The sequence below is a fragment of the Paralichthys olivaceus genome, chromosome 15 (assembly GCF_024713975.1).
Source record: "Paralichthys olivaceus isolate ysfri-2021 chromosome 15, ASM2471397v2, whole genome shotgun sequence".
NCBI lineage: Eukaryota > Metazoa > Chordata > Actinopteri > Pleuronectiformes > Paralichthyidae > Paralichthys > Paralichthys olivaceus.
Window position 1 is genome coordinate 12,941,136 of NC_091107.1, and position 26,721 is coordinate 12,967,856.

The window sequence follows — 26,721 nt, forward strand, 5'->3', positions numbered from 1 at the left end:
GTTTGTGCAACTTGGGACTGTTGGGCCTTAGCAGAGGTATGAACTCTCCAGGTTCGTCAAAGCAAGAAGGTTTTGTTTTCATCAGTTCGGTGGAATAATGCAGAATGGGTCAGGGAAGAAGCCATTACAGTTATGTGCTGATCCAGATTGGGGGCGGATCCAGGAACTTTCTTTAACATTGCGACTTTTCAAAATTTCCTTGATTTTTTACAGAATTGTTTATGGATCTTAATGAAAAATAAATCAATATCCAATAAAAAGTGAATTAAAATGTGGTTTCATGAGGGGACTGTTGGGCCTTGGCGGAGGTTTGAACTCTATGGAGTGCCATTCTATTTGCTATGAGATTAGATTACAGGAGATATTTTGTTTATACTGCAAGTCATGATTTATATATCTTTTTAATTCAATCTCTATGGCTCTAATCCCATAAATGTAGCACAGGGGCACATGCTCAAAATGTGACAACCTGTGAGTGTATGTGCGTGTGGGGAGAAAGAGAGAGAGAGAAGGCAAGCGACAGAGGAAGAGGGAAGGAGATTAATGGACTACTGGATGCTAAATTTATTCGATGACGAAGGCGACATCCCGATGAGCTTAGAGTCTGACATGGGACTAACAACGCCCTCAATGAGGTTCTTGTTGCAGTCGCCCATGTTGCTCTCAGAGGTCAGTTTGGGGAAGGTGACGCCGTCGGTCAGATCCATCAGGTCTTCGAGAGCACGGGTGTTACTCAGACCACTGTGCTGGATCTCAATGACCGGTGAGAACTCTGGGATTGAAATCAGTTCTTCCTTAGAAGCTGGGCTGAAATAAATCATATAAAAAACATGCAATATCAATGGTGCATTAAAGAACACTGATATTCAAAATCAGCTCACCAGAATAACGTTTCCCACTCTAGACGACTCACCCCACTCTAGACGACTCACCTGACCTCCATGGACTGCACCTCATCACATGACCCCTTCCCCTTCACATCCAGCAGCTCCAGCTTGATGATTGACGGCGACAGGCGCCCCACCAGCGGGGGTGTCACAGAGGGTCTTATAACCTCCACCTGGGACCCTCTGTTATCGTTTCCCTCTGCAGCTGACACACGCAGGCTTTGTTGTTTGCTTCCCTCAGCAGTTTGACGGCTACTCGACAAGGCACTTCCACTACCCTTCAGTGCTCCATTCATCACACCCCCCTGCTTTACACTGGTTTTGGCATCTGCTCTCAGCTTTGTTGGCTCTTTATTTATTTGGTCTTTGGCTTTTACATTTTCGACACGCTGCTCGTTTACATTCATTTCCGTCCCTCTTCTCTGCTTCTTCACATCACAGGCCTTGCCTTCCTTGCTAAGTCGTCTGTGATGATCGTCACTGGTTTGTTTGGCATCCGGTCTCTTCTCGGGAACACTGTGTGTTGGTGTTACATGAGTGTTGTTTTTAGCTTGTAAAGTCTTCTGATTGTCCATCTGTGCTGCAGCTGATGCTCCTGCTGCTTCTTTCTTCACCAGGGCACATTCCTTTGAGTTGACCTGGACTGTGACTGGCTCTTTAACCTGAAACTCAACATTTTCGGACGCTTGCCTGTTCACCTGAGCATTCGTTTGAACAGTCTCTATATCCCCTGTGGAGAATGAAAGTAAAATCACAGTGGGGTTCACTTTATTTGGAATGTCCAGTTAAAATGAACTGAATTTCATAAGTAAAGAAACTGATCATTTGCCCAAAGTCCTGTCCTGCTGACACGTACCAGGATTATTGGACAAACTGATACTAAATAATGACGTGAACTGTAAAACCCAAATGTGTAGATCATTATCACAGGACAGTTGAAGTAAAGTGTTGGCTCACACTGTACAGAGCAATCCCCTATTGAGACTGGATATTTCTTCAAGGTCATTTTCAAGTGCAGCTAATTCTACAGTCAAGCCTTCATGGCACTGCTCTGCATTAAAAGGGTCTCTGTCAGCACCAAGAGTATTGTTCTTGGCTGCTGCTCTATATTCCAGAAACTATGTAAAACTGTGTAACCCCAACCTCAATGCACAAAAAATATAACAATATGCACAATTTTGCTCGGCCAACATAAGCTCATGTAGACAAGGATCACTGCTGTTCATTCTTCTGAATAGCCAAAGCAAAAGCATCCTAATGAATTACAAAACAAACACAAGACTGCTGGGAAAAAGAATATTGGTGTCTGTGTCTCCGCCTGACATTTCACAAAAGCCAACTCATAAAAATGTAGATCTATGCCACACATGCTCAAAATAAGCTGATAATGAATCAGATCACAAACCGCACATGCCCTGTTTGCATTTTTACAGCTGCAAGGCATAAAGCGAGTCATGGAGTGAGCACAAGAAGCAAAAAAACTGAAAGCATCGCAGGGCGATTGAAGGACATACTAACCTGAGACAGACTTCGTCTCCACCTGCTCCTCCTTTTGATTTAGTGCAGAGGAGAGACAATCGAGTCATTATTTGTGGTAATCAGGACACAATAACCAAAGTATCACCAACAAAATAATTTAATAAAGGTAATAACAACAGAAAGTCAAAGTTTTCATAAATAAAATTTGAAAAAGAAATCTCATTCGCGTGATGAGCAGGTGCTTAAAGGCAGCAGGTTTACTGTATGAGAGCAGAGGGTGTCTCTTACAGTACCTTGAAGTCAGCTTCACCCTTCCTAGTTCTCTTCATGATCTCCTCAATTCTCTGCAAAAAAACACATCAACACATAATCACAGTGTGAACCTTAAAGGGAGTTTGATTTTTCAAGTGTTACATTCAGTCAGCTTGCAGTGAACGCTTGGACTGTCCTCTCTGAGAGTTTTAATAACCTTTTTTCTCAGTTGCCTCTCCTCCTCTTCTTGTTGTGCAAGTACTTCTCTGTCCTGCCGCTGACGCTCTGCATCCTCCTGAGCCTGAACTTTGGCTTTTTCTCTCTGTTAAGGTCAAGATGAAATCTATTAATATGTTGTACAAACTGTGAGACAGATTTTATAGTTTTGCAGCATTTGCCAAGATCACGTGAAAGTCAAAAGAATTCACCCCAAAATATCAGACCCAGACAAAGTAAGATATCTGGGTCTGTCAGATCTTTAGAAATTATTTATCCGATGTGCAGTGTCAGTGCAAAACTGTATGTACAAGCCGACATGTTGGCACAAAAATGTTTTGTTGTATGTGTAGATGATGTTAGAGCCAACTGTACTCCATTATACACAGCACAATTGGGTGCAGCCATGGTCATGCAAAACTGAAAAAACCTCAGGTGGCTTGTAATGTTAATAGCAAACAATGCCTTCATCTTTCAAGCATAGCTTTATGTTTCTATTAACTCAAAAAGCATGGTCATGAGGGCCTTAACTGAGAATAGGTGCTCACCTTGTTTTTGGAAACACTGGAACAAAAGTCTGAATGTGTTTACAATCACTGTGTAGCCTACTCGTAAAGTGTGATGATTGTATTCTATATATTTTGCGCTGCAATTAGTAACTATTTTTATCTACTATTGTTATGGTCAGCTTAAGGTTTTTTTTATGGTCAGTTTAAGGTTTTTTCTCTAACCTCTTTATCCATCTCTTGCTCCTTCTCCTGCTCCTCCTTCTTTTCTTGGTCTTCTTTTTGTTTCAGCGTGTGAACATTCTCATTCTCCTCATTTTTCTTCTTTTCCTCCGCTTGTTGAGCCTTCACTTCTTGCCGCTGCCGCTGCTCCTCTGCCAGTTGCTTCCTTAGCTTCTCCTGCTCCTGCAGTCTGATCGGCAAGTAAAAATACTCATTACACACATCAAAACATATGACTCATACTGTCTTTAATACAAGAGTCAATCAATAAACTCACCTCTCTTCTTCCTCCTGTTCCCGTTTTTTCTCCTCCAGTTCTTTCTGAGCTCGAGCCTGACGCCTCCGCTCTGCCAGCAACCTGGTAGCCTCCTCTGCGTTTGTTGTGCCAGCTGCCAACTTCCCCATGCATGATGCTGCTTCTGTCACAGGACAGGCTGGTGTAAGAATCATCTAAATTTATTAAAACTGAATGATGAAATTAAAAAAATCTTGGCTAATCACCTTTTTTCTTGTCTCCATCCTGCACATTGCTCTGCAGTGTCTTCTTCTCTGGGGAATCCACTTTGGGAGACAAGTGATCCTTTCTGTCAGGAGACTGAATTCTTTCCGGTGTGTCGCCTCTCAGGAGCTTATCAGACGTTTCAGCCTTAGATGATCTTGTTTTAGTGATTTCAGTGTTCGCCACAGTTTTCTCAGCTTGCAAAAATGGATTAGAGCCATTTGTGTCGGTATTCTTTTTCAATGCTGTCTCAGCTCTGGATCTTTCACCCTGTTTTTCCAACTTCTTGTTTTCTGCTTTCCTGTCATCACTTGACACATTTGGACGATGTCTTGTAGGGGAGCAATGGTACTGGTGTGCGTTGCTCGGAGACTGGGCACGGATCTTAGATGCCAGCCTGCACACAGATAGAGATGTTTGGCTGAAGAATTAAGTTTTATAATAGGAAAGAAAGAAATAGGTTAATAGGTCTAGCTGACCACTGCCATCCCAGATCGCATACGGACATGGGCCACTTCAGGCAATAATGCAGCACTTCTGACCTTCTTGTGGCATGGACAAAACAGATGTGAGCCTAAAGTGGTCCAGCAAATGTGATCCAAATATCCCAAAACAGATGTGGGCCCTTTCGGGCAAACATGCGGTGTTCTAGGTAAGGTTTAATCTGGATTAGAACCTCAAAGGGCCCATGTGGTAAATGGTGAATATGGCCCAAATAGCACAAAACAAATTTGGGCCATGCGCCTTTGGTTGACATGCGGTATTGCCTCGGCTTACTTGTGGCCTAGGTCTGCCAAACAGGAGCAGACCTGGATAAAAGTGTGACAGTGAGGGCAACCATGTGGGATTGTCCGACATTCAAATCAATGAAGAAAATAATCTTACTTGGAGGTATTAGGTGAAGCCAGGTGCTTGGCTACACTAGCTGGAGATTCAGATCTTCTCAGAGGTGATCCACAACCTGGTGATGCGGTTCTTCTCTCTCTGCGCAGCCGCTCTTTCTGCAAGCATGTGTTTCAGTGATTCATTTAAGCTGTATGATCCAGCAGTGAGTGTTTGATGCTGTGTTAGCACATAATACGTTTAAGGACTGACCTTGGGGGTACTGGGAGTGGACTGGGAGCCTCCCTGAAGTCCAGCTCTGTTGTGATCTGCAGGGTTCAGCGAGCTGCAGAAAGGCGATCTGTGAGGACTGCAGGGCGCTGAGTGACGACAAACAGGACGCTTTTCAAACCAAATGATGGTTAAACGGCAAGTGACAGAAGGATATTAATGATAAAGTATAACCAGGGGGAGGGGGGTGTCTGGACAGTGTGTGCTGCATTCAACTGGAGGGTGCAGACTCGATTCTGCAGCTGGCAGGGATGATACTGCGATACAAATTAATATGAGGATTAATATGAGGTTCTGTTTCAGTTTAAACCACAATATTTGGGTATAAATCGAATAGTGATACAGGTATCCATGTTTCAATCCATGTTTTTTCTTGGGGCAGAAAAGCTGCAAACTAACACCTGAAATGAAAATATTTCATCATCACTCATTGTTTATTTTGCTGTAAAGCATTGTGGCCTTTCTGCAGCTCACAAACATCATGTGAAGGGAGACATTAGTTTGTGATTCTGTGAAAAAGTGGTTATTGATTTTCCCCAGAGTCTGACTGTTTCAGGGATAATGAACCCTGACTGACTCAGCCAACAGTCCCGCGTGATGGAGAGTGTTAATGCCCCAGTTAAGTCTGTTTTTTTAATTAATCCCTGTATGTGTTTTACGGCTGTGCAGTATGATGCAAGCACACACATGCCAGCAAAGTCTCTACGAGCAATAATCTCAGACCCAGTCCCGAACATGTTCTCACGCCGCCAAAACAACGACAGCAAATTAAAACACAGACCTTGCGCAAACTCACAATCACAAAAGCAAAGGTCCTAAACGTGTACAACACAAGGAGCGGTTTTCTTAGGCACCTCTTGTAACTCTTGCCATCTGTCACTATCTCTAAAAACTCATCTCTAAAGAGCACAGCCATCTCAGTGGGATGACGGTCTCAGCATCTATTTTAGTGCATGTATTTTTATTCTAGGTCATTTGCGACGATTCACCAAAACTGTCTGCTCCAGGAATCCGGAGTCAACAGCACTTAGCTGCTTCCATTTTGAAACGCTAATCTCGAGACATCAAAAACACAAAAGTGACACAGATCCTGCCCACACAGCTACGCTCTATTAAAATAATATCCCTTGTGGAGGAGATCATTGAGATGTTCTTATGTCCTTTAGCCTGTGTGTAATTACTGAGATGTTACTAATCTGGGGCAACTAATCCAGAGTGTTGACCTCTGGGGAAATTTAACAGAGAGTTGAACATACTGAAAGTACATGTTTACGAAAACAAACATGCCACATAGGAATACTGGGCTGAGGGAAAATGAGTTTCCAGCAGCAAGATTCAGTCTATGAAATAGCTGATGCAGATGCATTTCCTTATTGACCTTTTCTGCATGGTGGTCCATGAGAAGCTGTTCTGCAGAGAGGAAAGAACTAAAGTCCTGCCACAGCATTATGCAGAAGGAAATATTTTGCCTCGGTGTTGTCTGAAAATTTGGATAGATAAGTTTTAACCAATAGCTCAAAGATAAATGCCATTGCAGCAAATCATAAGCACAGCAAACATAATTAAACCTGAAGCACATACAGATTACTTGCAAGCTTTCAATGTATCACACTTGCACAAAAACATAAACCTTTAAATTAACAGAGCAGCTGAACATGCACGCATCCTATGCAGAGAACACATTTGCCTTTGGTTTAAAGGTCCAGTGTGTAAGATTTCGTTGAAAGGGATCTATTGGCAGAAATTGAATAGAATATAATCCTAGTGATGTTTTCACTAGTCTGACTCATCTAAATTGTATGAATTGTTGTTTTATTCACTCTTTTTATTGAAATACTTTATATTGACATCGGGAGCAGGTCCTTTCTACAGAGGCCGCCATGTTTTTTACAGTAACCCAAATTGGACAATCACCACTAGATGTCATTAAATTCTACACACTGAACCTTTAAGTTTAAATTTCAGCTCTGCCCAAAGGCAAACACAACGCAAACACGGTAACTGTTAGATGACCATGAGGGAAGATAGATTTGGGAGGTCATGGGGGGGGGGGCTTAACGTTACCAGATTCGCTGACAGCAGGAAGGGGGGAGGCAATGCCATGGGAAAAGGCGGAGGCAGCAGAGAAAGGGAGTGGTGCATTCTCACTGTCACCTATAGGCAGCAGGCGGAGCAGAGCAGACAGAGCATTATGAACAGTTCATCTGAGCAGTTCCTCATCCAGCTGTACACACCTGGATGGGAGTTAACGCACCAGCAGAGATGTCGTGATGAACTGTAAGTCATATTTTTTTCATTTTTCTGGTTAAAAACCACAATGTGTAGTTTTAGAAAAAGTGCCACATACAGAAATGTACTGTTGTGTTTTGAAAGTCAGGCACAAATGTTCATAACATGTAGTTTAGTTCTGCAGAGACAACAGCAAAGACATAACTCCATCCTGTGTCTGTAGGAAACCAGAAACACATCTCTGCTCATGCGTATACTTCAGCAGCCACGATGCCATCAGCAGTAATCAGGCCAAAGGACAGGCTCTCTCTCTCACACACACACACACACACACACACACACACACACACACACACACACACACACACACACACACACCGGTTGTGTCTCCATTACTCCATCAAACTTTAACCTAACCTCAACATAAACCTAACCATTGTTACTATTTGTACCCTAACTCTTACTTTAACATAAACCATAACCCACAACCCACACTTTAACCTTAACCTAACCTAATACCATCTCTTTTGAAGAAAAGAACAAAATATTCTTCCATTTCCAGCTGTTCCACTTAATTCACATTTATATTAAATCCTCTGCCTGGTATGTATTCACAATAATCTCTGTTTGCCTTTATATTCTTTGTGCTTACCTGCTCCTGAAGAGCAGCCCCTGCTCCAGCGCTTGGTCCTTTGCTCCAGCAGAAGGCTTCTCTCAAAAGAGCGTTTCATCAGGGCCTCCAACCGCTCCTGAAGGCAACACAGCAGAGCCAACCTTTTCAAACACTGTTCTGTCATTACCGGCATAGTTTTTGTTTGGTACTATAATAGAGAATAATATAGAGTCTATCACAGTCCAACATGATATGTCTGTGCATTTGTTCCATTTGTTCCATTTGTTCCTTTCAGGGTCGTAGAGGGAGCTGGTGCTAATCCCAGCTGACATTGAACAAGGTTCACCCTGGACAGGCACAGTCATTGTGTCGCAGGACCAAAATATAGAGATAAACCATCATTCGCTTCACATTCTTACCTATAATCAACTTAGAGTCTTCAATTAATCTAACCCCAATATGCATGACTTTGGACTGTGGGAGGAAAACCCTCACAGACACAGGAACAACATGCAAACTCCACACAGAAAGACCCTGAACCAGGACTATCACTGTGATATCCTGTGAAATCTTTGTGTCCTCCAGAACGTTTTGTACATTCATTGTCAAAACCTCACACCAGCACAGATAACTGGAGTTGCACAGAGATGACCAATTAGTGTTTTATCCAGCTGACCCTCTCCTCCTCCAGCTGCTGCCTCCTCTTCTCCTCCACTGCAGCCCTGCGGAGCTCCTCTTTCTGCCTCTGCTCCTCCAGCCGCCTCCAGCGCTCCTCCACTGTGCGCTCGTACTGCAGCCGAGCTCGACGCTCCTTCTCCCTGATAAGCTGCTCCCTGGCAGCTGAAATAGACAAGACAAAGAATTTTTGGACATATTTTCAATGATTATCCTCTAACTTTACACTCACAGAAAAACATTTGATTTTAATGTGAACTTGTTACAGTGACTTTGATTCTGTCTGTCAGCCCAAACTCTAAATCAAGAAGATAGAACTCCTTGTCACCATGAGGCTAATTCAAGAGCTAGAGGACGAGGTGCAAGTGTGAGACCTACTTTTTTCCACTATTCTGTGACACTGCCACATCCTCTGAAGTGACAACGCTCATCAAATCAGCAAGTCAGTGAACTCAAAATGAATACTCTATTGGTTAGAAAAGCCCCTCTGCAGCCAATTAAACTGTCCAGCCGAACAGAAACCTACAGGCATTTCAGAGCATCTCAGTTCATAAAATGGTTGGTTTCACGGGTACCAAACAAAACCGGGACATCACCCACCCAGGCTTCTCTCCCTCTCCTCACGTCTCTCTTTGGCCAATCGCATCCTATCGTCCGTCTTCATGTAACCCTCGACGGCTGAAAGAAGAACGAAGACATCACAGAACAAAATAACAGACACTGGCAATAAACACATAATTAAAGGACAGAGAAAAGTGGGTGTAAAAGAAAGCAAACAGTGAGACTTACTTTGTTTACCTGCATGGTTTGCTGCTGGGTGCGAAGGAGACGCGTGTCCGTTTATTTGTGGCCTTTTCTCTGTGTTAGATGGAGCTGGAGTCACCGTGACAGAAGAAGGAGAGAGCACACACAGCTTTGTCCAAAGATGCATAGTATCGGTGTCACATTACTGAGCTGCAGTGTAGCTTTAATACCACCAGAGGGAAAGCATCCTGCACTCTGTCTTGAGTGAATTATGTTGCAAAGTGCCCTCGTGCCAAGGGCAAACTGCAGCAATATGCAGCAGAGGGCTGGAAACTGTCCTTGATGAGACAGTTGCTCCACATACGTTCACTGTGAGATGCATTTTTCTGATACGCACATGCCTCTAGACTCATATTAGGCAATGTGCAAGCAGGAAATATACCAAATCATTGTGCTGTAAATGATGATGGAAGGAAAGTGTGTGTCATGTGAGGATTACTCACTCGTTTTTCCTGTTCGGGCTGGAGAGCTTTGACCGTTCGTCGGAGATCTCTTGTCAGGAAGTAGAGTGATGGATGGTGGTGCCATCTTTTCACCTAAATAGCACACACAAAGCAAATGAGAAGAATAAAGAAAATAGTGTTTAGATCAATGAAGAGTATTTAGTACATCAATATTATAAACCACAGTTTTTGTTAATGGTGTTAATGGATAACTTGGCTGGTTTAGATACAGTCGCAAAGTGTGTGTTGTGGATGTGTTGAGGGGTCAGAATTTTCCATTGGGATCAATAACGTATCTATCTATCTGTCTATCTATCTATCCATCCATCCATCCATCCATCCATATGTAAATGAGGGAGGGAGTTGCATGTGACATCACCTTAACACAAAATTTTAATAAATCTATTATAAATGGAGTGAAAAAACATAACCTGAAGTAAATTTGAAAACTTATTTTGATGCAGAATACAAATAAAGAGCAGATGTCTTATATCAATACTTAGGGAAATCTATGACGTAATAAAGATATTGAATAATGAAAAAAATTGGTTTCCAATAATTATACATCTACATCTTGACACAATAAAGAGCAGCAATCAAAGAGAGTTCAAATTGTTAATTAATTCCACAAATTCACTGAATCAGTGTGTGCACTTCAGGCTAAACTGCCAACAGCCGCTTCACTTGGTCAAGTGAATTACTCTTGTGTCAGTCTGGGCTTTCATTGTGTAGTGAAACCTGGCAGACAACCCTGACTCCCACTTAAAGATGGTTTAGAAGCCAGGAGACAGCTGCTGATGCTGCTGTATTTCACTCTGCTCACTTTGACCTCAACTTAACTGACTTAACTAAACATGTTACTGCACTCGTTCGTCATGCTTAACTTGTGTCATTCATCATTTTCCATAATAAGATGTATTATTGATGATTTCAGTGGCCACATGGGTAGACTTCACTGGAATGATGCAGGGTGTGTTTACTACAGCTCTATGGCTTTGAAGCACTCTAGCATCTTGGTTTCAACATTTGTCTTTGTGGGTTGCTAACACAGCGTGGCTACATCTTTCCCTGTACATTCTGTAGTTTCATTCATGCACTTGTATCTTTGTTTACGTTTCATCTTTCCTTATCTCATGTGGAGACTGAAATCCAAATAACAGAGCGAAGGTTTAATCTTATCCTGAACTGCAAAGTGGATGACCCCAGTCTCCACCCCAGTGAGTCACGAAACAATGATGCTTTTAAATTCAGTTTAATCCATGGGTCCTCCTCCTGTGCCACATGCAGCAGTACAGTCTCTCCACCCTCTTAACCCCCCTTTTTCCTAGTCAGTCATGTTATCAGACAAAAGAAAACACTGCTAATACACTGATTGCCTGATTTTGCTTTTGAGTTAAAGTACCACTACTCTCATGGATGAAGACAAAGTGCAGCTAACACAATAACAGGAGATACATGCAGCACATGCTCACTTTCTCTCCTGGTTAAAACCCATTAGACCTGTGATGAGGGTTTATTTGACACGAAATAAACATTTCTCTGAGTATCGACTTTGACCATGCATTTTGCAGCATGTGAATCACAACAACCAGCACAGTTTTATTAAGCGATTAAGGAATATAAAAAACCCAGATCGCCGGATCATCGCTGCGCAACCAGCAGTGCAAATGTCAGTTACGTCATTCAGGTCTGCTTCAAACCGCAATCACAACAACACAGAGCCGAGTGATGGTGAACGTGCGTGGCGCTTACCTGTAACTGCGCTGGATGACGGGACTGTTTTCGCCATGGTCACAAGAAAGAATAGACGCGATATCGTCAGGACGCGCAGTCACCCACGGCTCTGCAGTGGTGCCAATGCGCTGCTGCACCAACCGGGGTCCGCGTCTCTCCACCACCGCAGCAGCAGTGAGAGCAGCCACACCGCATTCAGCTGGGGAGTGTGGAGGTCATTGTGGAGGCTGAGGATGGGGAGCAGCCCGCGGCACAGGAGGGTTTGGTTCGGATGCGGGAGAGAGATGCTGCTCAGGCTGAAGCGGGTGATGATGGTGATGATGGTGCGCGCACACAATCCAGTTTACTACCGTGCGTCGCTGCATAAATCCCGCCCACTTATGAGGGCTATTCACACATTATACTGGTAAAAGGGGGAGGCCCAAACACTGCAGCCAGCGATGACAGCACGTTTTGAGATGAGACTGGGTTGGCTATACACAACATGATCTACCATAAAATAAGATAAGATGAAATAAGACAAGAGAAGTGGAGACAAGATAAGATAAGATGAAGATGAGGTTGGCAAGTATAAAAAAGGCAATACAATAAATTAATATATAGACTATATGAACATACTATACACCTGCATCATCATATGCAATATGCATATCCACACATTATGTCTCCTGCTGCACACTCACCCCCACCAGCCTTAAACACCAAATGTAGCCAATGATGACAGTCAGATATAATCCTACTGCTGACTGGGCTATACACAACATGGTCTACCAATTAAGATTAGAGAAGAGAAGACAAGACCAGAGAAGAGAAGAGAAGAGAAGAGAAGAGAAGAGAAGTGAAGAGAAGAGAAGAGAAGAGAAGAGAAGAGAAGAGAAGAGAAGAGAAGAGAAGAGAATAATTTGCACGAGGATACGTTATATATAAGAAGAAATTGAAATAAATGTATTAGCATATATAGACTGTTATGAGAACAAAGGCAAATACACGATATGTGTGGTGTAAATAATATAACCTTTTATTATTGTTATAGTAGTTGTAGTCGTGACATATACTCAGATTATGAATTAAATGTATTTTATTTTATTTTATTTTATGCATTACTTTTACACGCTGTCTCGGTTGTTCTGCCCTATCGAGACCAGAGAAGAAGAGGGGCAGCAGCACTGCTTCCTGCAGGAATTGACGACAGAGAGGAAGAGTGAGCGGAAGCGGAAGCGCGCAACCTAAGGACAGAAGTGCTGCTGACTGCTGTGAGCTAGTGAGTCCAGGAAAGATGCTGAGCAACATCTCTAACGTGCTGAGAACCTGCGCTTCAAGAAATGTAAGTACACACACTCGAAAGTGTCCCATTCAAACAGTGCAGGACAGCGTGGAACTAAAACCTCCGCTGTTCTCAGGAGACATGACAGCCGCCGCTGTTCTGACCTTGTGAGGCCGGATGATAGCTTGTTTGGCTAACAGCGAAAACTCGGCGTTAAATCCTTCTGACACTTCAGTGTGTTGGTTAATGAAGCTTCTGCTCTTTAAAATGTTCCCTGAACTTTACTCAGTGTATCGCTTTGATTCACATTATGTCGTCAGGAGCGCTGTTATCATAAATGACAGCTAGCGTTCATAACCTGTAAACTAGAGACCAGGCAGCTCATTCTGTGAAGTAGTGGAAATAATACAGAGCTTTAATAAAGTCTTATTTTATGGTCATCTATAACACTTCTGCTGAGATTAATTTCTTTATAAGGACTTAACTAACATGTCTCATTTTTTTGTACTTATTTTCCTAAACTGGCTGATCACATAATCAGAATACTTGCTGGAAGTCCTAAGAAACTGTCAAATACAGTTTTATTTAAATAATAATGTTAGACTTTATCTCAATTATACATATGGGCTGGAGAGGGTGACCAGATATGTGTCTATTGTAAAGAAAACAAAAATGAGAAAGCTGTTTTCTTTATTCATAGTGCTATTTTAAAATATTCTGATTGTTATATGCCGTTTGATAATGTGAAATACAGTAAGGTGTCTTTGACATGCACTGAAGTTGAATATGCAAATTGGTAATGTACAACAAGCATCAGGTACTAAAAGCTACAATCAAATGTGTGGTCAGACAAAAATAATTTTATTTACTCATTGTCTGAAGAAATAATTACATTAAAACATTTTTAAAGTTTCTTTTAAGACAATATTTCATGTATGAAATCTTATTGCTTATTTTGCTGAATAGGAAACTTAAAAGTAATATTGTATCATTTTAGGATTAATACTGACAAGTAATTTTTCAGAAATTTCAAACACTGAAAGCATTTTTTTAATCTATGATATTTTTATATTCCTCTTCTGTCCCATGTCAGGGAGCTGCGGTGGTCATTTCAGCACGCACATATGCTGACTTCACAACCCAGGCTACCTTTGAAGTAAAGGTAGGTGGCATTTTGCACTCAACTGATCAATGCACATGTGAGTTTGTGTCATGAATTATTATGTATTTTTTCTTTTCTATAGAAATGTGATCTGCACAAGCTGGATGAGGCTCCAGCCACTCAGGTGGTTATGACTCGTGATGAGGGTCTGCAGTACTACCGAACCATGCAGACGATGAGGCGTATGGAGCTGAAGGCAGATCAACTCTATAAGCAGAAGATCATTAGAGGGTTTTGCCACTTGTATGATGGCCAGGTAGAGTCAACTATATTTTTTTCCAATTCTTACAACAAATTGCATGGAGGGTTTCATTCCAGTTTAGAGCTGTGTCATATGTTTGGCAGCACAAGATGTGATCACTCAAGATTATTAAAAAGAAAAGTCAGAAAAAGTTGGGTTGTCACTTTTTATTTGAAATTCAATCATACATGCAACAATCTTTTTTCGGGAGCATCGACACACAGACAACATGTCAAGCTGTTTGTTTTCTCCCTCTAGGAAGCTTGTGCAGTTGGTATTGAAGCATCCATTAATCTGTCTGACCACCTGATCACTGCGTACCGCGCCCATGGATACACTTACACCAGAGGAGGGACAGTGAAGCAGATCATGGCTGAGCTCACCGGTGAGTCTGAAATGCTGACACACAGTCTGAGACATTTTCATTCGTGAGACAATTTTGAGCCCTAATCATTTTTGAGTTAAACATATTATTGTTCACTTTTTGTTTCACCTCAACTTTCTTACCCCTGGGTGCTTTTGTTTTTAATGTGCAGGCAGAAGAGGAGGTATTGCAAAGGGCAAAGGAGGATCAATGCACATGTACTGCAAAAACTTCTATGGAGGAAATGGAATTGTTGGAGCACAGGTATGTCACCATAGTCTAGTGTGTTTGATGACAAACATGTCAACTGGTCCTTTTGGTCTCTTCACTACAATTTAGCTAGCTACCAAAGCTACCTTATAAACCAGTGATATTTTAGAATTAGATTTTATTAGAGAAAACCACTTACTCTAATGTTTTCTTAGCACAAATCTATATTTACCAGTATTTTCTCAGTTTGAAGTAACTGGGAACACAGACATGATAAGTGGGTCTTCTTTGACCTTCTTTACACATAATGTGGAATTAAAGCAATGTGACGCTGGTCATTAAATGTTTATTTGGCCTGACTGCTGCCATGGGTACCTTAGCTCTGCTAGAAATCTTATGGCAACAAACCAACATCAACCAAATTCTCAGTTTATAGGAATCCTTTGTATTGATCTAAGCTGCCACTGAACAAAAACCTTTGGGTCATAACAATTGTGATGCACCGTCTTATATTTTATGGTTTATATAGCTTAACCCAGACATATGTTGATTCTCCTCAGGTTCCCCTCGGTGCTGGTGTGGCTCTGGCCTGCAAATTCCAGGGCAACAACCAGTTGTGTGTCTGTCTCTATGGTGATGGTGCTGCCAACCAGGTATGGCACAGAAAACAATGGTTTAGTCAACCTTTCAGTCACAGAGTGGGTTTAACACCAGCTTGTTGTCTTTCAGTGCTTTGTTACACAAAATTCCTTCATATGCTTTACAGGGTCAGATTTTTGAAACCTATAATATGGCCTCACTTTGGAAGTTGCCCCTCATCTTCATCTGTGAGAACAACAGGTATGGTATGGGAACATCAGTGGAGCGAGCTGCAGCCAGCACAGACTACTACAAGAGAGGAGAGTTCATCCCTGGTCTGCGGGTACTGTTCTTACTCTTTTCTTTAAACCTTTTCCTCAACTGATGCACTTTTTGAGTAGCAGGGACAGTCGTCCAAATTGAGGAAAGTTAATTTCACCTTGTCAGTATGTGTTATTGAGTTTAGACAGATGAGGGTGGAAAATGGCAATTTTATTCATTTAAAGGTGAATCAACAACACAAAGTGGGCAAAGGAGCGCTTCTGTATGTAGCTTTATTTAACTTAAGGGGACTGTTGGACCTTATATCTTCAGCCATTCTACTTTAGTATCAACTACTGTAATGAACTCCCTGAAAACGGCACCTCATCATTCAATGACTTTGTGCGTTCAGGTGGATGGGATGGATGTCTTGTGCGTTCGGGAAGCAACCAGGTTTGCTGCTGATCACTGCCGATCTGGAAAGGTAAGTGAATGATATTGAATCACATTACATGACAAATATGATTTTCATTTTCACAGCTTTTTTGTTTTTGTCATACTTTTCTCAGGGTCCCATTCTCATGGAGCTTCAGACTTACCGCTATCATGGACACAGTATGAGTGATCCCGGCGTCAGGTAAATTATCACTGTACCTGGGCCTCTGTAAACTACTGTAAAGATGACTCATCACACTTTCTTGTTTATCTTAATGCCAGTCTACATTGTGCTTTGCTCTACATGAGAAAATAAGTATATTAATTTGACCGACTGATGGTATCTGCACTGTGCTTCCTCTTGCTTCTGCCACTGTCCCACAGTAGTCTTCATGTATTCTCCTTTCCGCTGTAGTGACCTCGCAGTGCCCTGACCACAGCTTAGGGTTGGACTGAACACTGACACTAATATTGATATCCTCTCCACCAGCTTATAGTTGTGATTAGAAATGTAAACACATCACAAATCACATCAAAATGTTTACCAAGCAATGCTATTAATGCAAACTGCAATAGTGTTACAGGGATTATTATGGTTTTGCAACAACCTCAAATCAATCCCCTTAATGCAAATAGTAGTAGTCAGTAAAAAGTTTATATTGGAAGATTTTCCAATACGTGTCTTACAATACAATTGTATTAGTGCATCCCTACAACATCCCTGCACCAATCTGCCCTCTCAGCTACCGCACACGTGAGGAGATCCAGGAGGTCCGCAGCAAGAGTGACCCCATTTCTTTGCTGAAGGATCGCATGCTTAGCAACAACATGGCCAGCGTGGAGGAGCTCAAGGTAGGAAATACTTTGTTTGTAAAATTAAGGGGGAAAAACTGCTAAATGACCAAACCCTTTGAGATCATGTATCTATTGCCAATAATATTAATAACAAAACACAACTATATAATACAAGCAAATTACTATAATTCTCTGCCTTGTGTGTGTTGCGTCTGTAGGAGATTGATATAGAGGTGAGGAAGGAAATTGAAGATGCTGCTCAGTTTGCCACCACAGATCCTGAACCCCCACTGGAAGAATTGTGCAACCACATCTTCTCCAACAACCCGCCTGTGGATGTGCGTGGCACGAACCCGTGGTCCAAGCTGAAGTCTATTAGCTAAAGGTGGTTTTCTTTCTCGCCTTTTCATCACCTCTTCAACTCTAATATATTATCCCCCCTCCCTACCAATCACATGTACGCAAACATCACATAATGTACCGTATGGTGCCTCAAACCCAGGACATAATGCATCAGCAAGTATTTAAAATTTAAATACTTACCTTATTGTCTTGCCAGTTCACTTCATAACATTACTCCACTCCATGTTCTTGAATTTCTCATGAAATTTTGTCTCATATTTATTTATTTCTCATAAAAGCTTTCATTTTATGTTTAGTAAATAAAACTCCATCCATGACAGTAGTGGGTTGTTTAAAGTCATGTATGAAGTACTCGAATTAAAAGCAACGCCGAAGAAATTCTTTACTACTGTCGCTACTGTATTTAAAGTCTCTTAACATTAAGCACTCTGTAATTTTCCCCTTCACAAGGTTTTGCAAATCTGGCCCCAAGTGAATATTCTAAATCTGCCTGGTTGATATTTATCTTGGATCATTCATTTCTGAGGTGTAATTAAACAAACGTTCATCCATCACTGCTTAACTCAAAAACAAATTGAATTAATAATTCAATTTGAGTTAAGCAGCACTTGTTACAAAGACATAAATGGGAGCAAGGTAAAGATTGTTGTCAACATTCTTGATACATCTCCAAATGTTCTTCTTTCTGTGGACTATATGTAATAAAGAGTAAAGACTACCAAGGGAAAGTTTTGAAATATTTTAACTTGCCAAACAAGACACATGCCTGGCAGGTATCATGTCGCTTAGAGGATGACTGTGTAGTCTTGTGTTTGTGTCGCACTCTGAGCTGTGCAGATGATTCTATGAATCACTACAGTCAGTTGTGTGAAGACTGTTTTCCACAGTGTTTTCATTCAGGTGGTTGTGTTGCAGGTGCTCAGGTGCCTTTTTGAGTTTCATGATCATGATACATAAACAGACTTTCAATACATACTTATCCCATTACTTACATGTGTATGTAAGAATATGAATGGTGCTAACCATAGGTGAATGTAAACATGACTTCATGTCTGAATACTTTTGCTAAGTTAAGCTTTTTCAAATCCTCGGGAGATGTCGGGTTACGTACTGTTGCTTCAGCTAGCGGTTCACTTACAGCCACTTCAATGTTTCCATCAGAAAGTGTTTTTTGATATTTCACCACATCAGCAGGGGGACCTGAATGGCTCAAATGTGCAGGAATACATGGACAGTATGAATTTCAGTTTGTTTCTTTTCAAAATCTAAAAGAAATGATTGTGAAAAAACTGACAATTGAGGTAGCACAATGAAAACTGCCTGCATATCAGCATGTTATAGCAGTCAGCTACCGTGAAATCACTTATTAGTGTTAATTAAACTTTGCAGCATTTCTCATAACTCTCTAAAGAATGCCAGGAGTTCCATACCTGCAACTGCACAACTGAAAATGCCTACAGTGTATTTGTTGTGAACTGTTACATTGAAGGGGGCAGATGGCTCAAAGAAGCACTCTCAAGAAATATTAGGTTTATGTGTGAGCCACAAATAAAAAGACTGAACGGTACAGTGTTTGCAGTCTCGTCTTGACAGTAGTATGTTGGGTAAATTCTACAAATTCACAAAAAAGACTAAGGTGGGTATTGGTCTGAGCTCACTGCTGTGCTCATATTTCAAGAACTTTAATAATTTTATATATTTTTATGTTTCTGTCTCCTGGCGTGGGGCCACCACTCCACCAGGTCTTTGATATTGCCAGTTTTTAAAGAGTAACATCACGTGCCTAAGATCATTATGGAGGGACATATATTCCTTTGATCTTTACAGAGATATCACATTCCTGGGACCTTATATGGAAATAAATCAAAAAAGTTAGAACACAGTAGATGTTGGTGAAGCACCTTGACATTGGTTGGCACCCGCTAAATAAAAAATTGAATCATCAAAGCATTTACATGGTAAATTATGGACACATCTAGTGAATCGGAATCATGGGACAGGTCGCAGAGACATAGCTTTAAGAGGGGTGAAGCTCACTTCAGACCTAACAGGGACAGTGGAAGTAACAGTGATCAAGCAGGACATATCTCTAAGAAATTCAAAAACCTTACAGAAACCTTGCAAGACATGAAAAGACAATTGTCCAAAGTAGACCAGAGGCTAGAGCTGTACAGGGACAAGACTGAAGTCACGTCAATGCTCGGAGAAATCCTGAAGGAGTCAAACAACTCAACATCAGAGAGACAAGTTTTAGAACTGAAAAGAGCCATGGATGAGATGAAGGAGAGGGACCAACTCAATAGGGTGGAGAAATTGTCATCAGAGCTAGAAGAATTGAGGGAACTACACAACAGAGGGCAGATGGAGAGAGGGGAGATGGAGGCATCACTCCTGGAGTGCAAGAGCAGCAGAGATGAAATAAAAAGCAGGGCCATTAAGGCTGTGCGCCACTGGACGGCAAAGTGCAAGAGAATTCAGGCTCAATTCCAAACTGAGAAGGCTTTGCAGGCAGCCAGGGAAAAGAGCTTTCAAGACCAAATTAAGGTGCTGAGCCAGCAGACAGACACAATTCACACAGATGTCAATGAAGTCCTAAGCTGTTTGGCCCAGCACAAGGAAGAGCTCAAACACAAAGACTTGTCACTGAAGCAGGAAACACAGGAGTTAAGGGAGACCTTAGCTGCCCTGAAAGAAGAGAATCAGAGTCAGGCTGCCCTCCAAGCATGGCTAATGGAGCACCAGAGGCTGGAGGAACAAACTGACTCCCAAGTCTGTTGTTGTCAAAGATCCCAGGACATGCCAGTTGAATTCCAGGTCATCCTGAAGAAGATGACCCCAGCCCATGCTCAGGTAGCTCAGCGGTTAGCTAAGGAGGATAGCTGCAGGAAGGAGCTCCAGAGAAGCTCTTCAGAGCTAAAAGGTAAACTGACAGTGGTACTGGAGGAGCGGGCTGCACTGGAGCAACAGCTGCAGCTTGAGAGAGAGATGCATCAGAGGCAAGTGCACAACATGAAGGCAATGATGGAGGACAGCAGCATAAATCGGGATCATGAAGTGCAGGCTAAAATGCGGTCACATTTGAAGAAGGTTAAGGCATGTGGAGAGAAAGACAAGGAGCTGTGTGGGGTGCTCCGTGCTATGTTAGCAAGGACACAGGATGAGTCTGATAAGATGGCAGTGCAGCTGAGGACAAAAAATGAGGCATATGCACTTCTGCAAACAAAATGCCAACAATTCCAACAGGAACTGGATGACAAAATTAGTTCAAGTGATCAGAGGTATATTTCAGAACTGGAGGAGAAGTTGTTACAGAAGGAAGAACAAAAGGAAAAAATCCTTGCCATCATTGGTGAGGAACTGGATGCAACATGCTGTAGCTTGGCTAATAATAGTAAATACAAACAGGCAATATCACAGAGCCCTACATTAGTGAAAAACATTCCTCACTGGCTTGCAGAGACAATGGCAAAGCTACGCTGGCTGTGTGAGGAGGTGCAGGGGTGTGTCACAAGAGAACAGTGTCTGAAGAAGCAGCTACAGCAAACCAGGGATCCGTTGGACCAACAGAAGAACCTGAACCAGTCCACTAGCAGTGAAAGAGAGAGCTGGTGTACAGAAGTTTAGGAAAGAGGAAAAAATTGGGGTTCTTCTGGACCACTCTGAGTCAATTCCTAAAAAAACATTATCTGAAGGACAAATTAAATGATTTGAAGGAGTTCATTATAATTATAATCTTGTGCATAGGACAATAAACCCCTTGAACCTTGAACCCTTGAACCCCTGGATTGCTTTCCTGCTGCTATTATGAACAGATTAATTCCCATTATAAACAACATGGGTGTGTGTGTTCCAGACACCCAGAGAGTCCTGGGATTCCACCCTTCTGGACTGATGTATCCATAACCTGTCTTTCATCTATGGATTCTAGAATCTACAATGTGTGTGTGTGTCTCCAGTTAATTCATGGAAGTGTATGGTTACTGCAGGAAAAGTGACCATGAACATTCTGAACGAATTATATCATAATCACTAAACTGCCATAGACAATCATTGATTATTCCTCTTGAAATTGGAAACAAACCATAACTTTATTTTTTAAATGAAATAGTGAAATATCATTAAATTAACAAAAACATTTCACTAAAACTTCTGTTTAAAATATGAAATCCTGAACTATTTTGGTTTCATTCTGAAGAAACTAATATAAGGGACAATTGATACATTCAAATGAAATAAATGAATTGTGTGTCATTTTGACAACAGGAATCCACCCTGTGTCCAAGAAGCTCTGCACACAACGTCCAGCAGGCAAACAATACAAACAAGTCACAGTGTATTGTAGATCTGTTTGAGGTGGACTTACCAATGACAAGAAATAACTAATGTAAATGATGGATAGATAAATAGGTAGATGGATGGATAGATAAACTGATAGACAGAAAGATATATAGATAGATGATAGAGAGACAGACAGATAGATGGATGGATAGATAGACAGAAAGATATATAGATGTATGGATAGATGATAGAGAGACAGACAGATAGATAGACAGAAAGATATACAGATAGATGATAGAGAGACAGAGAGATAGATGGACAGATAGATAGACAGAAAGATATATAGATAGATGATAGAGAGACAGACAGAGAGATGGATGGATAGATAGATGGATCTATAGATAGATAGCTGGACGGACGGATAGTTGGATAGAAAGACAGATAGATGGACAGATGTATAGAGACAGACAGACGGACGGACAGATAGATAGATAGATAGATAGATAGACAGACAGACATACAGATAGATAAATAGATAGAAAGATAGATTGAGAAGTACCTTTATACCTTGTAGTTGGTAAATGGAAACAATAGGTGAAGCAGTGAGCTAATTAAATCCAGAAGGTGGCAGTAATGTGGCAATAAGGACGCAGGCTGCTGCAAAACTTGAACGTAGAAGAAGAGGAGGAGGAAGAAGGCTCCTCAAACAATCCTGCTCTAAAGCCTGATCCCTCTGTAGTTGAGAGAGAGAGAGAGAGACGACACCATGGAGTTAGTTTCCCACACCGGAGTGAAGCGGCAGGAGCCTTTGAGCACCGCTGTCCTCCTCCTCCTCTTCCTCGCCGCCACCACAGTCACATCTGCAGAGGAAGGCGCCAACGTGAGAAACTCCCAGTGTCACAACTACGCGGGAGGACACGTCTATCCCGGGGAGGCTTTCCGTGTGCCCGTGTCCGACCATTCCCTGCACCTCAGCAAAGCCAAGAGTGAGTGTGTCTCTGCGCCTGTACAGCCACATGTGTTTGTGCACAGCGGGTTTTGTTTTCCCGTGAGAACCCAGCAGCTGCAGCTTCATCATGCTGGTCCCGACCCACCGACCCAAACAGTGTCTCAGCCTCTGTCTTATACTGACTGTCGGTCTGTCTGCCGCAGCTTTCAAGACTTTTCTGTCACTTACACTTTAGGCCTCAGTTTGAATCAAATTGATTTTTTTGTAGGACACGTCATTCTGTTCACTTCCCTGGACTGAGTTCCTACCCACATCCACACATGCCCGCCCCTCCGGCACATGACGGTGTGTAGCCCAGCACCAAACTTAGTTTTTAACCCATTAGTGGAATTACACATCATTTTAAAGGGATATTTCACTTAACAATCCAAAGTTCACTCATCATCTACTCACCACTATCTTGAGGGTGAAAGTGTTTGAGCCCACAAAACACTTTACAGGGGTGAACACTGTTGCAGCCAAATCTAATAAAAGTAAAGTAACAGGATCGATTCTAATAAAGCTACTGTCACTCTAATGTTGCAGGACAAGTATGCAACTTAACGAAGATTCATATATCCATGTCCACAAAGGGTGAACTTATAGTTCAGTGGAGTTGTGTCCATTTTTCTTACACACAAACAAGAGAGGGGCATAACACTCACCTTGTCATGCAGTGTTTATTATCAAATGCATATGTTTGACTTAGGTTGGGTGAAGTGGCCAAAAATATTATCAAGATAAAAAATATACAATATCAAATGATATCAATAATTATCATGATAAATGTCACATTATTAGTTATTTTGAATATAAAGATTCAGTTTTGCTGGTTTTTATCTCTTTATAAACAGAGAATGACAAACACTTGATGAACAGTAAAACATTTAATAATCTGAGGTAAATCAATTATGTGTTAGAAACCTGATGACCTGGTGATAGTTCAATAAAAATTGATATCGTTTTATAGCACAGCCCTAGTTTGATTATCATCATTATATTTATGGTGTCTGTGTTGTTCCACTTCAATGAGTTTCTGTTTGTCCTTTGTCGTCATGACTTTTGAGACTTTACCCCATAACACAGCACCTCATTTTTAGCAGCCAAATGCCCCTTTACCCATGCTGCCTGTGGTAATAGAGACAAACATTACAAAATGATGTAATGCCTACACTTTGAGTCGAAAAGTATTGAAAATAATGACATATCTCAAATGCAGGGAAACTGCACCTGCAATGAAGACCTGAGGTCACAAAAAATATATATATATATTATCACGACCAAAATTGGACTAGGGTTTTGATTAAAAATATTTCATCATCAGTCAACTAATCTTATTGTTATTATTATTTATTGATTATTTGCTTTTTCTATAAATGTCTGGAAATAGTGAAAGGGATTGGTTATAATTTCCCCTTGAGCTCTTCAGATTTTGTCCAACTAACAGTCCAGAACAGAAGACACTCAGTCTTCTATCATTTATGACATGTGAGCAGAGCAGCAAGTCTTTCCATTTGAGAAGTTAAGAAGAGTAAATGTTTTGCACAAAAATGATAATTCACTTATAAACATGTATTTAAATATATGTAATATAAATATGCATGTGACGATTTAACATTTGAATAGCAAACATGTTTTTAAGTACTTAATAAAATCCTAGTTCAAACGATCAAACATTTACTTTTCTTTCTACATTAGTTTCAAAGCCTGCACCACATTGGGAAGGAACAGCTGTCATCAACGGTGAATTCAAGGAGGTGAAGCTGTCAGACTACAGGGGGAAATATCTCGTCTTTTTCTTCTATCCCCTGGACTTGTGAGTAACGTCCGAGGCGCAAGTTGCATAATCGTTTTTTGTTTGTGTTGCTAGGATTGCTGCCTGACGGCATAGGTTAATGTGACTGTTGTTTCTTTTGCAGCACATTCGTCTGCCCTACTGAGATCATTGCATTCAGCGATCGCGTGCATGAGTTTCGTGCCATCAACACGGAGGTGGTCGCCTGCTCTGTGGACTCCCAGTTCACCCACCTGGCCTGGTAAGATGGCTGTCCCCATTGAACCCATATGCTGTCAGGCTTCAGTGCCTTAAAACAACCTAGTAATAACAGATGTCCAACTGCAGAAACAACTTTGGAATTTCAGTTGATCTGTTCTACTGGCTCTGGCTTATCTCTGAAGTGAGGTTTTTTTGGGTTGGATAATATCGTGTTCCTCTTGAAATGTTCCTTTTTAACAGGATCAATACGCCCAGGAAGCAGGGGGGACTTGGACAAATGAAAATCCCTCTGTTGTCTGACCTCACTCATCAGATTTCAAAAGATTATGGAGTCTACCTGGAGGACCAGGGACACACTCTGAGGTACAGTTTCACATTTACATTTATTGCTATTATCAGAGTTTGATCAGTAATCAACTTAATGAAACAGGTCATGTTATATAACACTTATGCAACTCTGAGGTGCTGTAAAAGTGAACATTGGGCGATAAGTTATGGGAGCAGTTACAGGTGAATATTTTGGGTGGGATCAGTGGTTCAGTTCCTAAAATGAATATTTGTCCTGAGAGATCTAAACTGGTCAGCTGTAAGTTCATCTGTTCACCTCTGGCATTAAAATGCACCGGAGTGTGTCTCCTCTGATCTCCTGACTTGTCCATGTCTGTACCAGGGGACTCTTCATTATCGATGACAAAGGCATCCTGAGGCAGATCACCATGAACGATCTTCCTGTGGGAAGATCTGTGGATGAGACACTTCGGTTGGTCCAGGCCTTCCAGTACACTGACAAGCACGGAGAAGGTACGAGAGGCTCAATGAAAAAAAATTGGCGTCTGAAATGTCTTTTTTTCATTTGCAAGTTGATTTATAGTTTAACATGTTTTTTTTGACTCTGGAGCTGTTTTTGTTTGTGCTGACTGGAATTCTGTCATTTTTTTACAGTGTGTCCAGCAGGATGGAAGCCAGGCAGCGACACGGTGAGTATCTCTGTGGCAGAGACTGACTTTAATTTTTTTTACCAACTAGTATTGTCCTACATTATACCGGTGCCATATATTTGCAGAACCGTATGTGCAGTCAACACAATAACAAATACTGTGTTTGTCTAAAAGTCCCAGTCTGTCTCAGTCTGTATTGATAAAAAGAAAAGCAATTACGTTAAGAGATACAATCTGTGAGCATCACCAGACAATTTTGCTTGTGCACTCACTCGCTTGTGGTGAATCCAGCAGGGGATGCCCTGCTGTGTTCAGACATCCAATCCTCCTGAATTTCTACAGACTTTCTACTAGGAGGCCAGGCAAAGAAAGACATTTGCATTCACACATGCACGTCCTCCAGGGAAAATACGGAGGAACTGCAGTGTTCAGTGCATATCTGAAAGCAGCTTTACTGTGCACTAATTGAATGCATTCTTTCCCACAGATCATTCCCGACCCTTCAGGCAAACTGAAGTATTTTGATAAACTGAACTGATCTGCGTTTCTGTCGTCCCAGTCTGTGAAATCCAGCACTTACTGAAGGTTCAAATAAAATGTGTTTTCTTAGAAATGCTTTCTGGCTATTCTTTTGAGATCCATCTGACAGTTTTAGCTCAGTTCATACACTAATGCCTGCAACGCATGTTGTCAGAACAGCTGTCACTGATGTGAATTCACCCTGTGATTGCCAGATGCTTACTAGCAACAGTTGATTACAAAGTAGGAAAGAAGTGTACCGTATCACCAGACGGCTGGTCACAATATTAGCTCTACTGATCATGCTGTCTTTTATTTTGTTAAGTGTAAATGTATAGTTAACACAACATAAACTGCCTTAGAAACTAGCAGGAAGGTTCCCGGTCTGTGGCTTTCTGTGTTTGCATGTTCTCCCTGTGTCAGGGACTGAGCAGGCAGACTAGAGAGCCACAGGTAGTCTCCTTGAAAATCTTTTTTTTTTAATTTTTGTTCTGAGTAACAAAAATGCAAAGAAATGGGCCAACCAACAAAAGTAACCTTTGATAACAGATGAAGATATATTAACAGCACAAAAAACTCAACTGACACACAGGGGAAACATACATAGTGGCAGATCAAGCCACTCAAACACCAAAGGTATGAGACATACTAATTTT

At 41.5% G+C, this 26,721-nt stretch overlaps 4 protein-coding genes across 7 annotated transcripts; 3 read left to right on the forward strand and 1 right to left on the reverse strand.

Annotated features, from left to right (window-relative positions):
* Nucleotides 1-400: 400 nt before the first annotated feature.
* On the reverse strand, nt 401-11,866 carry map7d2a (MAP7 domain containing 2a). Of its 4 annotated transcripts, none has more exons than XM_069539621.1 (17): nt 11,691-11,866; nt 9,939-10,031; nt 9,490-9,564; nt 9,292-9,369; nt 8,693-8,856; nt 8,056-8,152; nt 7,239-7,328; nt 5,157-5,263; nt 4,947-5,062; nt 4,064-4,458; nt 3,840-3,981; nt 3,566-3,752; nt 2,836-2,940; nt 2,660-2,710; nt 2,406-2,436; nt 933-1,617; nt 401-807 (listed from the first exon to the last, which is right to left on the reverse strand). In XM_069539621.1, the coding sequence occupies exons 1-17, from the start codon at nt 11,725-11,727 to the stop codon at nt 549-551; spliced, it is 2,712 nt and encodes a 903-aa protein (XP_069395722.1). In that variant the 5' UTR covers nt 11,728-11,866; the 3' UTR covers nt 401-548. The 4 variants fall into 4 exon arrangements, with proteins under 4 accessions (XP_069395722.1, XP_069395721.1, XP_019940944.2 ...); XM_069539620.1 differs by having other exon boundaries at nt 3,840-3,978; nt 9,481-9,564; XM_020085385.2 differs by having other exon boundaries at nt 9,481-9,564.
* Nucleotides 11,867-12,837: 971 nt separating this feature from the next.
* Nucleotides 12,838-17,916, forward strand: pdha1a (pyruvate dehydrogenase E1 subunit alpha 1a). Its single transcript, XM_020085767.2, has 11 exons — nt 12,838-12,996; nt 14,030-14,098; nt 14,181-14,354; nt 14,598-14,724; nt 14,876-14,967; nt 15,474-15,566; nt 15,680-15,835; nt 16,166-16,237; nt 16,323-16,390; nt 16,932-17,040; nt 17,202-17,916. The coding sequence occupies exons 1-11, from the start codon at nt 12,949-12,951 to the stop codon at nt 17,364-17,366; spliced, it is 1,173 nt and encodes a 390-aa protein (XP_019941326.1). The 5' UTR covers nt 12,838-12,948; the 3' UTR covers nt 17,367-17,916.
* A 1,277-nt stretch (nt 17,917-19,193) lies between these two features.
* On the forward strand, nt 19,194-21,115 carry LOC109628594 (centrosomal protein of 128 kDa-like). Its single transcript, XM_020085765.2, has one exon. The coding sequence runs from the start codon at nt 19,312-19,314 to the stop codon at nt 20,968-20,970; it is 1,659 nt and encodes a 552-aa protein (XP_019941324.2). The 5' UTR covers nt 19,194-19,311; the 3' UTR covers nt 20,971-21,115.
* A 1,139-nt stretch (nt 21,116-22,254) lies between these two features.
* prdx4 (peroxiredoxin 4) lies at nt 22,255-26,159 on the forward strand. The gene is made up of 7 exons (XM_020085768.2): nt 22,255-22,610; nt 24,311-24,428; nt 24,532-24,648; nt 24,849-24,971; nt 25,279-25,409; nt 25,551-25,585; nt 26,034-26,159. Exons 1-7 carry the CDS (start codon nt 22,391-22,393, stop codon nt 26,082-26,084), a joined length of 795 nt encoding a protein of 264 aa, XP_019941327.1. The 5' UTR covers nt 22,255-22,390; the 3' UTR covers nt 26,085-26,159.
* Nucleotides 26,160-26,721: the final 562 nt, after the last annotated feature.